The 17,295-nt window shown below is 43.3% G+C and overlaps 1 protein-coding gene across 8 annotated transcripts in view; it reads right to left on the reverse strand.

The window, feature by feature from the left end:
• Positions 1-17,295, reverse strand: part of LOC135324700 (CUGBP Elav-like family member 4) — a 717,486-nt gene that overhangs the window by 83,464 nt on the left and 616,727 nt on the right. For all 8 annotated transcript variants that reach the window (XM_064501490.1, XM_064501486.1, XM_064501488.1 and 5 more), the window contains exon 6: positions 5,469-5,612. In XM_064501490.1, the coding sequence (XP_064357560.1) occupies positions 5,469-5,612 (144 nt within the window). The remainder of the gene's footprint in view (positions 1-5,468; positions 5,613-17,295) is intronic.

The raw sequence follows: 17,295 nt of genomic DNA on the forward strand, positions 1-17,295 counted from the left end.
TAGCATGATCCTTGCCCTTGGTGGAAGCTTACTCCGAATGATCTGATGACCTTCTCATTTTTTTCAGTGTTATTTTCTATCACTGTCTCTGAACAGCCTGACGTTTTGTTTGACTTTTCGTATTCATTCAGTAATAATAATAAAAGTAATAACAGCATCCTACGCTTCTCAACTCTAATGCTCTATACAAACACTTAACTAATTAATCCTCATGGTATCCCTGTGACAGAAAGAGGTAAGTAACACAATCAATCAGACAGTAAGAGGACTCATATTTGGTAAAATCATAGAACTGACATATTCATGTCTGTTTTACCTAACTGGCCTTTGGGAAATAAAAACAAACAAAAACCCTCAAGCCTTCAAATAAACAGAAGATATTCTGAAAAAATTCAGAAGAGTCCTTTAGACATTTTAAAATGTTTTCTTGGAAACTGAAATTTCTAGTTTGAAAATATAATTTAAATTAAGATTAAAAAAAAAAAACCTAAATAAATGTGCAGCATGTGGTTTCATGTTACATAGTATCTTTCTGCAGCCTGGTACACAATGGTTTGCATTTCTAATTTTCGGAAAAATTTGAAAAAAACCAAAACCTAAATGAAAACTGAACCCAAATCTGTGTGTTGACTGTTTCTGAATCAGAGAGGTGTCAATCAAAAATACACAATTTGCCCTGCTACAAAGTATTGTGGCTTCAAAGTAGCTTCCCATTCTGGAAGGAACCAGAAAAACTCATCTGAGTAACTGGTATCAAATATGCTGTCTCATTTTGGTCATTTAAATATAATAACAATTAAATATATTATGTACTCCCTATAAAGTAAATTTCCCTTGCATTCATAGGGCTAGCTGAATTTTTTAAAATATCCTTCCAAAATAATTTCACAGTATGAACTGAATAAATATTGGAAGAAATGATTCTTCCCTTCAGCACTATCTCAGACCATTTAAAAGAAAAATCCTTTCATCTCCACAGGAGCTGGGCAGGGAGGCGGAGGGGGCAGCTCGGCTTTTATGGTCAACACTGTAGAGTCACTGCAGCTCTGACACCCCAAGGTGACCACTTCTGATGACTACTGAGATCTATGCAGTGCTAGATGTACCCAGATTATTGCGATTACTGTCTGCAGTTCAGGAGCTGCAGCCATTTGCACTCTTTCAGTGCTAGGGGAGCTGGGATTTACTGAAGGGGAAGGACTTGCTCGAGGCCGGAGAGCAAATGTTACAGTTGCCCATGCTGCCCTGTCCCCATCTGTCTGTTCTTACTCACTAAATCTATGCCTGTCCCCTGCTGCAGAAATGCAATCAGTCCCATGACTGGAATTTGGCCAGGAGACCGTGGCTAACACTCCCACCCCATTTTTTATGCAAACTTGATTTATGACTTTGATCTTATTTTAAATAATTTAAAAATTAAATAATTTATACAGTATCTGTCACTTTCCAAGGCTCCTTCCTTTGTTCTTGCTTTGCTCTTCTGCATTTTTCCATCTTCTCAACCCTTTCTGGTCTGCACACATTTTCTTTTCTTGTGGGGCACTTTCACTGTGGGGCAGTAGTGACATGAGACAGCTGCTAAGTACTTGCCACTAGCTTAAGAAAAGGAAAGAGCTGAAGGAACTCTTGCCACCACAGCTTTTTTGGGCTAGGACTCTGCTACCACTATTCATAGCCTGATTTGAGTTTTCTTGCTCATGATTTCGGGCTTGTTACCCCCTTGCTTATTAGGGTCGAACAAGCCGCTCTGCCACTGAGCATCAGCCTCTTCCTCCACACGCTGGCTTCAAACCTCTGCCTCAAGCTGCCCTTAACTGAGCCTGTGGAAACAGCAACCGATACCCAGCTGATGCGGATTCACAGCAACCTGACCACAAAACTGGCTGGTGCCCTATACATGTGTGAACTAAAATAAATAACTGCCTCATAAAAGGAGAAGTTAAATGAGTGTGGGAAGTTACTGTTGAAAACAAATAAACAAACAATTTGAAACAAAACAGTACAGAGGCTTCTGTAATGAGATCTATGGAGCCATGGGACTTGCCTTGCCTCGGGTTTTGTACAAAAGAGGTGAGGAGGGTCTGATGTGACTTTCTGTATCACTGAACCAGCGCATACGGTCAATGCCAAGTGTTTTCTTGTTTGCTCACAGGTGCACATGAGGAGGGGAGGCAAATACCAGGTGCAGACTTTGCTTGCTGATATTTTTGCCTCTGTGGCCATATGGTTGCTTAACCTGAGGACTAGTTGCTTTGCCTATGCGAGGCCACCGCTGCTGTCAAGGTTAAGGTTGGTTAAGCCGAGGTAGTGAGCAGCAGCAGTGAGCAAACCATGGCATGGCCATTTGCTGAGCTGCAGGGGAAGCAACTCACAGGGGAGCTGAGGCCCAGATCAGTCCTGGTAGCAACACTAACGACTGCCAGTCAAACACTGATGGAACGAGACCCTCCTAGACCCTCTAGTGGTGCGGCTTTCATATGGCTGGAGGGACTTGAGTGGTGAGTCCACAGTTACCCATTGATGTGTTAAACAGCTGCACCATGTGGATTTCTGATGCACTGGCCACCTCGATGTGTGAAAACCTCTTTGTGGGGAGCTAGTCCAGACCCAATGATGTGCACATGAGCCAGGACTGCCCCTCTGGGGAGATTCAGCAAGCACCTGCTGCCTGGGGGCTGTGGCAGCCCTCTCCATGGGGACAGACCCCTAGAAACTGCTCTCATGGCACTGTTTGGGGATTCTTCTATGAAAACATCAGTCAAACTTGGACTGCAATGGGAGAGCTGGGAGAAGAGCTGATGAATACAAACCAGAGAGCCCAGTATCTCATGCTACTCCTGACCTCACAACTAAGCACTGAGGCAGTTCTTAAATTTGTATTGCCATCAGGCCAGTGTGTGAAACACCAAGGAGAGACAGCACAACAGACAACCATGTCCCTAAGGGAGACTGGAAAATAAATAAACCTGGTCATCATCATCTGTAGGTGGGGAAATGAGGCTGGGGGGTCAAATGATTCATTCAAGGTGACACGAGTTGCTGATGGCAGTGGCCTCAGCCATCACCGCTGTCCTGCTCTTGCATTTTCACTGTTTCACCTTCCCTCCTCTTGACTTGCCTCAGCTCTTAAACTTCAACTGCAAGTTCGGGCTGAATAAAAGTGCCCCTCCTATTCCTTCTTCCTCTATCGATCTCTCCATCTCCTGCTGGCATTTACGAGGTGCCAATCACCCTGGTATCTAAGAGCCGGCAGTCCGAGGTGGATTAATCGGGACCGAGGGAACGTCACACAGCCTCGGCGCTTCCCTCGTTTCCTTTTGTGTGAGATGCTGAGATGAAGCAGATAGGGAGAGACGCAGATAGTGAGACTGATTGAGAGACAGGATCTGAGCACGCTCTGGGTGTACAGGCGCCACACAGAAATGTGATCCCATCATTTAGACAGCTCTGAAGTCCCCAGGGTAATTGGTGTCACCAGCTTGTCATATCCAATGGGTCAAGATCTAAAACTTATTCTTTTCCCCTTATTAGCATATTTACCAGGAAAAAAAGAGGATGGGTCCAATTCTGCTTTCACAGAAATCAATAGGAAAAATATTCACTGGATTAAAGTGGAGCAGAAGCAGACCCAAGAACTGTTTTTACTTTCTTCAGAGATAAATACTCACTCAAGCATCTATCCTCAAAATGTCCAGTATTATCTGGGGAGAAACTGATGGAGGGAACTTTTGTGGTTAAAAGTAAAAGGACAGAGTTCATCCTCTTTTATACCAGTATAAACCTAGGTTGACTCCTTTATCACAGCAATTAGAAGAATTAATCTAGATTAAAAATAATGTAGCTGAGAGGAGTTTTGGTCCAGAGCATCAGGACATCTGACATCTTTACCACCTCTCCACCTGTCTAATAGATGCCTGTAGCATAATGCTACAGCTGCATCTTCTGCCTGACAACCTCCACAGATGTTCATCTCCAGCTGCCCACGGGTTGTCCTCCTGTTTAGTCCCCCCGTACATGGAGGCACAGATGTTGCAGTTCCCTTCCAGGCCGCTGGCCACTGGCCTGGGCTCAGTTAAGTCTCTTTTCCCCTTGCTGACACTGCAGCCTTCCCCAGTCAGGAGGGCAGTAAAACATAACCAAGCTAGGGAGGAGACAGTTCTGTTGTGTGAGGAAGGGAGCAGGGGAACAAGGAAGAGGCAGAGGAGGGCTTCCCTCTCATTGACTGGGAATAAAAATGCAGAGGGCAAATGGAAGGAAAAATGAAATTTGTCTGATGGGGAGGGAAGAAAAAAGGCCCAGAATGGCACCAGGGAGTGCAGCACCAGGAGATGGGCAACTTCTGAAGCTCCTACAGTTCATCCTTGGGACTCCACAAGGCCCATGCAAGAAGCTGGCTGGATTGTACGAGCAGTTTACTTATGCAGATGACTTTCAGTGAAGGACAGAAATTCCTCTGCCCTAACTTAGAAAACGAACATGTGGGTGGGATGAACAATGCCAATACATGAGAAGGAAATAGGGAAGAAGGCAGGGCCTTGCAGACAAAGTGGTAGAGGGGGTATAAGTGTGCTGGAGTATGATTCCTGACTTGGTCCTGTATTACCTAAGGCAAGTCATTCAATCTCTCTTTGATTCAGGCAGGAAGGGGTATTGATATGCTTGGTTATGTACATACTTGAGGGACCCATTTCAGGGCTATGTCAGGAGCTTAGCTTCCTATACAGTTACAGGTTGACCCAGGGCTCAGGTTCCAGGTTAGATGTATAAGGTGTATATCTGGGGATAGATGTTGCAACACTGCCTTATTTAGTTAATGCGTTCTCCCAGTGTGCTTAAATCATAGAGTTTTGGGTAGCCATGACTGTGTGTATGCATATGCGTGCCCATCCATTTTAATATTTTCTAGCATGCTTTAATGAACCTAAAAGTGCTTGTCTCAGTGACTGCCATTTTATTCTGTAACCACTCCAAAGGTACCCACGATCATGCTTGGGAAAGTACGAGCCTGGCTGAATAGACCAGCGAGCCATCGCCCCCATTCAGCTCAATCTGCATGGCCTGGTCACAAAGGAAGGCCAGAAAGCTGGGCACCTGCGCAAGGGCTGATGTGCTGACACAGAACAGAGAACTAGGGTGAACTGAATTCAGGGACTGTTTCCAAATCCTCAAAGGCTAGTGTTGTCTGGATTTGACAGAAATGGAAGTGTCCTGCATGGACACACACTCAGTCATGGTTTGGCTACTACTAGAGGCAGCTATTGCACCTCCGGGACTGCTCTGGGAGATGCCTCAGTTTACACCAGAGAGCGTGGCTCAGTTTGCTCTCACAGAGGAACTAATTTAAAGAAGCAATCACTGGTTCCTCCTCTGCTTTGGTCAGTTGTTGGTCTGCTCAGGTGTGCTTTTGTGTTGTTCTAGGTGCTAACCCTGTCCCCATGAACACACAAAGAGCCTGTGTCTATACTTACTGCCTGTGCATAGGCGCCATATGCTCCAAACTGGATGGCCATAGGGTTGAACATGCCCATCTGTCCTGCCATTTGCTGCATGCGTCTCATTGTACGCTCCTTGTCTGTATCTGCAAACTTCACCACCAGGCTCGAAGAGGCTCCCTGTAGAACAGGAAACAAAAGGAGAAACACAAGGGATTAGCCAGGTACATGTTGACCCACGTGATCCACACACTTGACACAGATTTGCTAGTGTAGGATCCAGCTGACACTACTTTTCTAGAGAACTTTTCAGGCTTTTTGACTGGACATTTGCAAGAGGCTGAGAGCATCAGAAAGGAAGGAAAGGATGCCTCAGGGTGAATGAATGGGGCCAGCAGCCTAGTTCTTAGTTTTCTCCAAAATTCAAACTTCCAGACTGTCATTAATATGCTATCTGCAAAAGAAGTCACCTCATTCTTTCAACCTATAGAAAACCTTCTGGCCCATTAACTGTCATGAGAGGACAAAGATCAGGACTCAGTGCACCAACACATAGAAGCTTTTCTTGGATGTATGTGGAAGGATGTATTAACTGATTTATTTTCATGGAATGTGGTAGCTCTGCATGCCCTATCCTCTGCATTGGGTCACCCTTTCACACAGCAGTGGAAAGTTATCCTCGTGTCTTGTTACCCTTACATCCAGTGCAATAACACTGACCAGCCTTGGAAGGAGGATTCAGTATGCTCTGCAGGGCATATGTTTCATCACCAGCTAGCGTCTCCACAGTATGGTTAAATTAGGGGAGCAAAAGCAGAACCTTTTGGACTTGAGTATTCTCTTCACAAATAGTAGGAAATAGAGAAGCTACTGCAAAAGAGCTCACATTTAATTCTACAGTTTTTCAGGCAAGTTTTACAATGCTGGGGTTCTGTCTCCAGTCAACACTGGTGCAGATCTACAGATGATCATCAGAGCTGGCTGCAGAAGTCTGTGAAAAATGAAGAGCTTTTGGGAATGAAAGAAATCTCTCTCCTCCCCAAAATGAGACGAAAGGTCAGAAACCGCAGTTCTTAACTTTCTGATAGGAGGTAAAGATGGAAAGAAATAGATCTGCTTAGGAAGGCACTGATATTTTTTAGCTGGCTCCAAGGATTTCCTAACTTCATGGGTTGCTTGATTCCCTGCAGCAAGGTCTCCCTAGGGAATGAGGGGCACACGGGGAGGGGCGATGCGGCAGCAGCCCCGCCAGCAGGGAGACAGTTGCCTGGGGAGCTGGGCTGCTGCTGAGTCTGGGGAGCTGGGCAGGTGAGCTGTCAGGAGACTGACAAAGAGTAGCTGAAATCATCACGTTCCCATGGTACGCTTCCCTTTTGACACACGGGTATTCACTGATGGAAAAACAGTCAGCTGGGAAATTGCCAGCTCAGTCTCTAGCAGTGGCAATAGAGGAATGCCAACTTTGTGCCAGAGAAGCTGGGTTTTTTGTGGGGCCCTCATTTTTCCTGCTGAGGTGGGATTGTCTGGGATTGCACAGGGGGAGTGTAATTAACTTGCTTACACACACACCTATGTACCTGTAACGGGAAAAAAATAGTCTCAGTGAAAGCAGAGTTGCTCTGCTACAAGTTCAGAATAATGTAGTAAACCATAACAATACACATACATATATATAAGTCCAAGCTATGCATATTCAACAGCTTCTCCAGATCCTCAGTTATGAATAAAGAGTTGAGGAATTAACTTGCTAAAAAAATAATCTAAGGCCACACAATGAGCAATGTTCGCATGGATTAGCAGCATGTTCTGGAAGGAAGTGATTTTCTTTGGCAAGGAATCTTTCCTTTTGACCTGTTACTCTCTCTCTAATAAATCTATAACCCACTTGAACAATGTGGTGAAGAACAAGGGTTTGAAACAAATGACTTAGAAAAACAAAGGTAGAGAGAGATGAATGCCTCATTCAAGGGTGGAGAGAGGTCTCCAGAAGTTATTATGAGAGCAAAACAGAAAGCAGGGCGGATAAAAGGGGAAAAAAAATCCAACGAAAATTTCCCTGCATTTCTGCTCAAGGCTAGGCAACTTTTCTTTTTTTTAATCACGTGATGTAGTTATTGATCCTTCCCCAAATCACACTCTTAATTGCAGCTCATCGACAAATGAATATTTTAATGCATACATTTCCTGCTAATTATCACCTGGACCAGTCCTTAATTAGATTTCAACACTCATTTAATTAACCCTGATCCAAGAGACTGTTTGGTAACCTGGATCTAATGATTTAAACCTATTTGCAGCTGTACTGGAGGGAGGCACTTGTCCACAGCAGATTAGGTGGTTCAAAGCTGCTGTTGTAGTCTGCAGAGTGGATGCTGCAGTGTGGTGGGCAGAATGCAGCCTGGAAGATTGTGAAGCTGAATAAGGTGAATGAGTGCTCATCTCTCTAAGTGGGTTTTGAAGATGTGACCTGCACTGGTTAGCAGGACAGGGAAGTGTAAATAAGTTGATATCTTTTTCCTACCCCTGCTCTTTCTATCTCTATTTGCCCTGGAAGTCTTGGGGTCAGAGATCTGCCTCAGGAACTGGCTGATGCCTCGTGTTTTTGAAAATCAAACTATTATTGTTAATGGCATCATGAAAATATGGGTAGCCTCCATATGAAGTTCTTGCCCTTGGAGTGTTCTTCTCTCCTGATGTGAGTTGTAGTGACTGCACAGCAGCTGTTTGACCCAACAGAATCTGAGGCTGCCTCTTATGAGATGTTTTTCTGGGTTGCCTGTCACAGCAGGACTTTGGGGCTCTTTGAACATCACTTCATATACACAGGGCAGAAAGGCCACTGGCAAATAGAAGCAAGTTAGAGCACGCATGACAAAGAAAGAGGAGAAAGGAGTGTGTTCTTCTGGGTTTTTTTGTTGTTGCTTATTTGCTTGTTTTTTAAGAGTGCTCTGTGAAGAGATGTATGTGTAAGCAGTTAATACATGTGTAGCCAGTAGAGATGCTGCATTGTCCCTGAATATGAAGATTGACCTTGGGGGGGTGGATAGCCTCTGGAAATGGTTCCTTGTATCTAGTCCTTTCACATGGCCTGAAGGAAATCAGGCAGCAGAATCTACCAGATGACTCCATTCAGGAGTCTTAGCAGAGGAGCCAAACAATGCTGCTTATCTACGTGTAACCACAAGATTATTGTCTGCTCCAGTGATTTCCACTGGATGACATTCGAAAGACCATGGAATGGGGCATATTTTCAACAGAATAAAAATCCCTGAGGCCTTCATCTAGACTATTTATTGCTTTCCTCAAGCAGTTAAATCATGGTGTAAATCAACCTTTGTCTGCTGACAAAGGCAACAGGCCTGATCCACTTGGTCATTTATTAGTAATACATAAGTTCCCCCTTGTTCTCTCTGGATGTTGGGCTGGACATCATAATTCTCCAACCCCCAAGAGAGTTATAATAGTTAAGTCATTAATGTTTGAAATGCACTTTGAGACCTGTGTGTGAATTCTGCATTTTACCAAGGGAAAGACGTGTTTATTTCTGTACCTTGCAGATCCACAGCCAAAAGAGACTGTTATGAAACTGAGCATTCCTACTAGTGCTTCTGCAATAGGCTACTTGGAATTGGCATTTATCTCCTTTCCCATCATATCAACCTCCTTTTTCAAGTACTTTGACATGTCCTGATGAAAAGAATAATATAAAGGCTAAGTATTATTATGTTTTCCCCATTCTCTCTTGGGCCAGCAGGTCTACTTAATATGACTATCTTGCTTCCCATCCCCTTTCTGTGTGTGGTAATGAATTGCTCCCCTTAGTCAGCAGAGTCAGATGTTCTCTAGGCTGGCAGGGTGAGGAAAAAGATGGAGGAAAAATCACCCGGTGCCACACTCACTTTGTAATCCCTAATCAGAGTCCTCTGTGGGAAAAACTAATTTCCCAGCCTGTCTTGACATGTGAAATAAAGTCATTCTTGAAAACGGAGCTTGACAGGTTGCTTGTGAAATTTCATATTCAACTAAAAATAAAATATCCATCCATTGATATTTCATTTAAAGGCAAAGGAAAACAAATCTTTTGCCTGGTTGTCGGGACTGTTTTCCATTAGTTACGGCCTTCTAAATGGAGTGTATACACAAATTAGAGCATAAGCTTTAAAGAAGACCAAATAATACTGCACAGCATCAGGGAAAGCTGCTACTCCCTAGAACAATATTCATAGGAAAAGTCTTGTGAAATTGTTTTCTTGCAGAATACATGCCTGAATTTTCTGACCTGTCAGCCCCATAAGTCAATTCTGACTCAGTAGGTTACCTAGCTCTACAAATGCTTAGACATCTTCTTGAACAGCTGGTGAGTTCAGGCCTACTTCACCAGAGTTCCTAAGCTCATGTTTAACTTTAAGCTTAATGAATGTCGAATTGGAGGTAAGCATATATTTAAGCACCTTCTTGCAAGGGGAAATACAGGTGGACTTTATCTGTTGGTTAGCTGAAATGGAGCCAGTTAAAAGTTCTGGGTCATTTTAGAATGCTTGTTAAATTTACAAATGCTTGCTCCAGTGACCAAAACTCTTGGTGTAATGTTAAAGATAGCCTTGCTTTGAATGAGGTGTTTGGCCAAATGATCTTCTGAGATCCCTTGCAACCTAAATTATTCTATTATTTAAAGAGAATAGGAAATCTGAATGTGCAGATTTCCTTAAGGACCTTTCAAAATGTCAGCCCTGCACACCAGCTGAGATGCCTAAATGAATAGGTCCTACTGGATACTTCCCATTTGGGAATCAGACTATCTGTGTAAGTGTCACCACGTGAAGAGGGTTGCTCTTGTTTGAAATTGTGGCCTTGGCACCCTCTTTGCAACTGCAGAGCAGAGCAGAAAGGATGCTGATCTTCAGCAAGCCGTGCAGGACAGTGTTTCTACACAAGGATCCTTGATGTTAGGCACTGAAAGCCAAAGGAAGATTTCTTTATTTTTGGCTCTGTCAGATCAGGACATTTTATATGATGCCTCTCAAGTTTGAAAACAGAACCGGATTTTGTTGGAAAAGCCTGTGTATCTTTACTGAGAAGAGGGCTGCTGAATTACCCTGTGGGGGCATGACCCCAACTTGGGATTTTAGACAAGTGAAAAAGAAGCTACTATCCAATTAAAACTGTAGAGCAGAGGGAATTTTAGCTAGGTAGAAATGTAATTATCCATGCTGGAAGATGGCCAGAAGACCAGGACTAACATCCCTCCCCTCTTGTGAAATATGTTATGTTTTTCTGCACTCAAGGCTTCAATTTCATGTCTCATCTGAAAGATGAGTAGGACGGCAGTCACAAGAAGCGATTTCAACTGCACAGTCCTCAGAGCTGGCTTAGGCACACTTGAGACAAGAGTGACAGAGACAGAGCTGGGAAAGGAGGCATTCATCCAGGGCTGGAGTGACAGACCCTTTGATAATGCTTCTCCCTCGGTAGAGGGGATTCTTCATGCGATGTCTAAGCAGAGAGAGCTGCTGTAGGTACTTCCCTTCACAGGTCTCCAGAGCTGTAATTTATTTGGAGTGGAAGCTTGATTTAGATTTTACTTGCCCATACACTATTTAGCAGGTGTCTCTCTGAGCTAAAGTTATTGCTTTCCGCAGGGCAACAGAATCATTGACTCCAGGTGACACTGTACCCAATTCTAATTAAAAAGAACTCAATATATAGCCCAGGTATTAGTATACCCCTCAAATCAAAGCTAGATATCCAAACAACCTAAACTTCAAAGCCAAGTTCCTCTAGCAGGTCTGCGTCTTTTAGCTCAGTCTATGGGTAATAAAAGTCCTCACAGAATCATTCACTTTCCTTAATGCATTATAAAGTGGTAAGTGCTGTTATTTCAGCAGGTTGAAAGTTCTTTCCCACTGTTTAAAAACATGAAAGAAATAAGTAATATTTTTTCCAAGAAAAACTTAAAATCCAGAATTTAAAAGAAAATGTTGTAGGTTTCTGTCTCCCACTAACAGTAACAGATTCTGAGGACAACATATACTTATTTCTCTTTTTACTAAAAACACACTTTCCTTGAAAAACTCTCTTGCAGGGACAAATGCTGAATGGTTGTAATTTTTAAAAATTATTATTACTGTTGAGAAAGTGTTTAGTAGCTATAGAACATAGCTCAGTGATAGCTAATATCTGAATGATCACAGCTCAAAAGGGATGATACCTCTCCTCTGATCTAAAGAGGCAAGGCTGAAAAGAAGTGAAATAACCCCAGGGCCATAAAGCGAATTGTCTATTGTCACAGCAGGGCAACATCACAACCAGGTATGGAGCCCCTGATGCTTCAGGGCTCTGCTCACAGGAAGTCTGCTATTCCTTGGCAGCTGAGGATGAAGACACAAACAGTCTAAGATGACCTGGAAAGAAATTGAAGTTGGGGAAGGGCTGGAAAACTGGGGAGATACGTTTCAAGTGTGCATTTGGCATAGTCGGAAGAACACTGCGACATCACTGAGTTGCAAACACATTGTACACTGCTTGGCGTCCCAGATCACTGTCATGCCATATCACTTTGGATTATCACAGTTTAAAGCATGTTGCTTGACTGGGAGAATAAGTACTTGCAATTCTGCAGCATATTTAAAATGAAGATGAATCATTAATTCTGAATCATTAATTAAAACTGAATCGTTAATTAAAATGAGTCGTCTTACAGGAAGGTATTGGCCCTGTTTTAGGATGGTGACAAAGAAGCATGGAGTGCTGGTGGTCACCTGAAGCTACGAGATGATTAAAGTCAGCGTAGCTCTGTTGGTTTCAATGGAACAAGAAGCTGATTTATGCCAAAGAATCTAGCTTCATTGGCTTCCACTTCACCGAGACTGAAATGCATCCTTGCTGCTGGGTGAGATTTGGCAGCCACTATTCCCTGTGAGTACCACACAGACCTTTCGGATGGGAAATGAAGCAGATTGCCCTACCTGATTGTACTTGCCAGGAGTAATTAGAGGCAAAGCCACTGGTGTCTGATGGCATGCTTCACAACTGTGAATTTGTGTGTACTTTTGATTTATGATCCCATTTAAAAGTTATTGTTTCAATCCAAACACATTTTTGCCCTGTATAAAATTAATTTTGATCTTTGAAAAACCCATTTGGGTAATACCTACTGAATCATTTAATACTGGTTGTGTTTTGGAAAAGGGTAGCAGTCTGCCATTACTAAGACATTTATGCCTTGCTTACGAGAATCTGTTACCATTCTAGATTGTACACCTGAGCAGGGCTGGGAAGGAGTGGACTAAAGTCAGTAGAAAACTCACTTTACCAAGTAGAAGCATCTAGACGGATTTAATGTTGATCCAGAGCCCACTTAAATCAAAGCAATGGTCCCACTGATTTAAATGAAGTTTGGAGCAGAAGAGAGAAGAAGTGGGGAAGAAAGAAAACCCCCTAAAGCAAGCAGAGTGATAAAGAGCTAACACTGACATTTTAATTCCCCCCGCCGATGGGAAGAGCATTGAGAGACTCAATGTTGCCCAAAGGAACTCCCCCCAGAAGGCTGGAAATACCCCTGTGGGGCAGGGAGCATTTTACATCTCCAGGACTGGAGGTCTACAGATGGCTCTGATCTCCCAGAAAGGTCAGGGCTTGCGAATTATTTTAGCCTCACGAGGTCCTAATTTCATCCAAATGAGACAAGTCTTGAGTGCAGCGAGCCTCGCAGGGGCTGCTGCTGGTGCTGGGAGTTCAACAGCGCTTGGCTGCAGCACTGCCTCTCTCCCGCCTCCGCTCCTGCTTCCCCCTGGCCACCTCCATGGATGTTGATTTAGTCCCAACTCCCTTTGGACCCATAAAGGGACATTATGGTGCCAATTAGCTCCTTTTGTCTACAGTGAAGCTGTGCGGCTCACAAGCAGTTATCACTCTTATCCCATTTGGAGGTAATGAACTTGGTGCCACAAAATGGTTTGGAGGGAAGAAAGAGCGAGAAAGAGCAGGGAAGACGGCAAGTGAAGCCTGTCACGTCCCACAGGCCTCTTAGCTGTCCTGCCAGATGCCTGCACGGCTATGGAGATGTGACTAGAGAAGAAAAGCAGCTCTGATGAGTACTCTGGCCCCAAAAGACCATCTTCAGCGCTGGTATGATTCATACCCCCTGTCAGGCAGCTGGGCTGCCTGGCTTTCTATTCTGGGACCTAGAAACATGTGATTTATTAGTTCATTTATGGAACGAGGGGGGAAGGGAGGGAACATGGTCCTCTGATTTTATTTTATATTGAAGGAATTAAGGGAAATTATGGTAATAGCAGGGCAGTGCTGGCCCAAAGGTCACAAAATCAGTTGTCATGGTGGCAGTGGTGGGGTGAGAAAGTCCATGAACCTCAGTCAGTCTCCGGCCAGAAGCCAGTGCCTAGAGGACAAGTGAGTCTGAGCTATCAAGACCCGCTGGATTTTGATGGAAGAAGTGCCTGCAAATTAACGTCCAGGTATTATATGTCTGTTGTTTCTTTCATCCCAAAGGACAATGGGTCACTTTATAAATGGTGTTTAGGTGGCATATTCAGGAAAAAAATTATTCATTACAGAAGGGAGAGCTGGGTATACTGCTGGTGAATTATGAACAGTTTCTTAAAGCACTATTATTTTTTAATAGAAAGAATGGGTGTGTTGCATCTGGCCTTGAGTTAAGCAAGGTAGTCTGTTACACAAATGCATTGCATGGAGTGTGTTTTTTTTACAAAGCTATACATCAATAGTAAAGAGAAAAAAATGTGTCTCAGCCACAACTCCACTCTCTTTCATCAGTTCCTCCAACATCAACAGTGTAAAATTAGGCCTCAACCTTATGTATGAATTTGGGAAGCTGGACTCATATTGCCAATATCCCACTCTGCCACAGACTTTGCGACCTTTGACAAGTAACTTTAGGGTAGATTCAGCTGCGAGGCATGGAGGGCACTTAAATGTTGGACTCTCATTGACTTTTGCTGGGAATCACCTTTAAAAATTCCCTCTTTATCTTCCTGCATTCATGTAAAACATAGCTAATGACTCTTCCATTTTCTATTTAACCTGACAGCCTGAGGGGGTCAGTGACTCTCTCTGTGTGCTAGCTGGCAAAAGGGGGTTTTATTAACTGAGGACTCGAGGCCCTGCTGGAATCTAAATGAGAGTAAATTTTGTTGGTTAATTGATACTCTGAATCACAATCTGTTTAATTGTTATCTATTTGTTTATGGGATTGTCTAAAGTTCTGTTTAGGTTACCTGGATATTTTGAAGACACTACTGGGAAGTCAGGTATTAGACTAATGGCTTCAAGTTTGGCCTTCTTAATGCCATGCTTTCCAGATTTAACTAAATATTAAGATTTAGATATTCAAGTGTCCACTGCTTATTACTTCTCCACTGGGACCAGGAACAAGAACTGCTGTGACTTTGGCTGCTAACTGGCTAAATATGCTTATTAACTGTGAATGAGACCAGTTCACTCCCAAGCACTGTATTCTCTCTTGTTGCTTCCTTTACTTAACTCCTGTGGCCTGTCTCTTGGAGGGGGGTTCAGCTGACCTAACTGCAGTGTGGTGTATATTCTAGACAGATTTTGGTGTCTATTCTAAACCATCAACTACTTAAAGGGACTGAGGCCCCCTCTGAGAGGGGCAGTCTCTCCCCATCAAGTGTAAGAGAAGTGCAGACAAGTTAGAGAGGATCCCAAAGTTTTACACTTTGAGCTAAACTTTGATGTAATTCAGCCAGGTAAGTCCTGGCCTTAGTCAGTAAGCTACTGAGCACGGGAACTTTCCTGTAAGAGCTTTATATGGTGCTTAACACAAACCAATTCCATGTTAGGCCAAGGACAACCACTTTTCTGACAATAATAGTTGGTAGAAATCACCACGGAGTTGTTACTGAGATGAAATCAACTGCTTCTTCACGCTTGCACGTGTCACCTCTACAGGAAGCTGCGGCTGCACACACCCAGCTCCCAGATTTACTCAAGTGACTGATTTGTTTGACTTCCTGAAGATGTTCCTTGTTGGTAGTGGAATATGTTACGGATTTTGAACTGCAGTTGAACTCTCCCAACTTTGTGGAAATGACAGACCCTCCTCCCGAGTGGTAAAGGCTACATTGAGCCCAAAGAGAGAAAGGGAGTGTGCAGCTGGATGTGTGTGTGTGCGCGCATGTTTGTGTGTAAAAAGGAGGAGAGATGAGGAAAGTTTCTCCTATGAAAGAAATGATCCAATTTGAAGTAAGTCCCTCATGGGAAGAGCTGTGACAGAGGCTGCTCTGTTCCTGTTAATTTTCACAGTGCAGCTGTCAGCGGGTCTGTAAATAGTACTCCGCGAAGCCAACACTTCCTATCCACACATCAACCATTCAATTAACAGAAGAACAGAAGAAGGAAATAAAGTGCACCACAGCCTTCTATCACGGCTTTGATGTTTCCCAGCAATTTATGAAAGTGTACACAAATCTAATTACAAGCCCCACTGCTTCCCATTTACATGGAGCTCCTCAAGTTCAGAGCTGTTTATATCAAAATAATTGTTAAAAATACCTCAACTGATCTACGGCATTGTGACCCCCCACTCACCGAAGCCGCCACGCTGCTCCTCCCAGAGAGTTTCTGCCGACTCAGCACTTTGGTGCCAGCATGCACACACAATAAAAGCCGCTTCCCCACCGCTCTGCAAGCGAGGTGCCTGCGCTACAACTTCATCATGCCCACAAAGGCCTATTTTCTTTCTTTCTTCCACCTGCTCAGAGCTCCTTCTGCCGACTCTCACTGCTTTCCTTTCCATCCCTAATTCACCTAAATATTCCTCTGCTGTGTTGACAGGGGGTGAGAACAGCTGCTCAACCACTTTCCATAATGGGTCTGTGTCTGAAGTCGACTTCACGGTGCTTTGCAAAGTCTTAACTGCACTGCACAGCAATAATAGCAGTCATAAATGTAAACCAGGGTTGGTTTGCTTGATGGGGGGCCTGAACATCCAGAGCCAGGAAGATACAAGTTGGTGTCCCATTTGCCATGAGTTTGAAAGGGGGCTGCTGCACATGAGAAAACGAGAATGACAGTTGCTTCTCAGGGGTGATTTTTGATAATCTTATATTAAGTCATTCTCATTTGGTGAACTAAATAGGTAAAAGATTCCTCTAGTGTAATGAACAACAAAAGTCTCTTACAGCATGAAAGAGTAGCTTGCACATTGTATACAGGCAAGAAAATCTCTTTGTCTAACCATTGATACTGTTTAGTTGGGAATTTCAGTGCTATGACTGGACTTCAAAGGAACACAGTGGATAGAGGGTGAGTCTCAACATTTTTTGTGGTGTTATGTCATTCATATTTTGTTCAATAACAACAATTAGGTAAATACACTCTTTAAAGAGAACCAACTGGTCTGAGAAAAAATTTCGTGATAGCTTCCTGATATACATACATACACACACACACACACACACATATGTATATATATATCCAGAGCAGTGATATGAAGTTGTTGTTGTCATTTGGGTTGATAAGAACTGCACAGAAAATGTGATATTTCCTGTTGAATTTGCCTAAATGGGAGCCCCCAAGATAACAAAATTTGGGTTGTAGTACCTTTTTATTTTTTTGAAGTTCAGCTAAGTTTCATTTTTCTCTGAACAGCAGACATCTGTTCAGTACTTGTATCCAAATCTCACATTTTCCTTTCTTTTCACAAAACCAGAGATTCCATCAGAAAAGTAATTTTAAAGGAAAATTTTCAGCCAGGCATAGACAGACTTGGGATGTTTTGCATTGATGTAGAAGAAATGCTGTAGTTTGACCAAAACAATGTAGAGACTTCTAGAACAACACAAAAGATTGCTTGGCCTATGTA

This window comes from Dromaius novaehollandiae, chromosome Z (genome assembly GCF_036370855.1).
Source record: "Dromaius novaehollandiae isolate bDroNov1 chromosome Z, bDroNov1.hap1, whole genome shotgun sequence".
Classification (NCBI taxonomy): Eukaryota; Metazoa; Chordata; class Aves; order Casuariiformes; family Dromaiidae; genus Dromaius; species Dromaius novaehollandiae.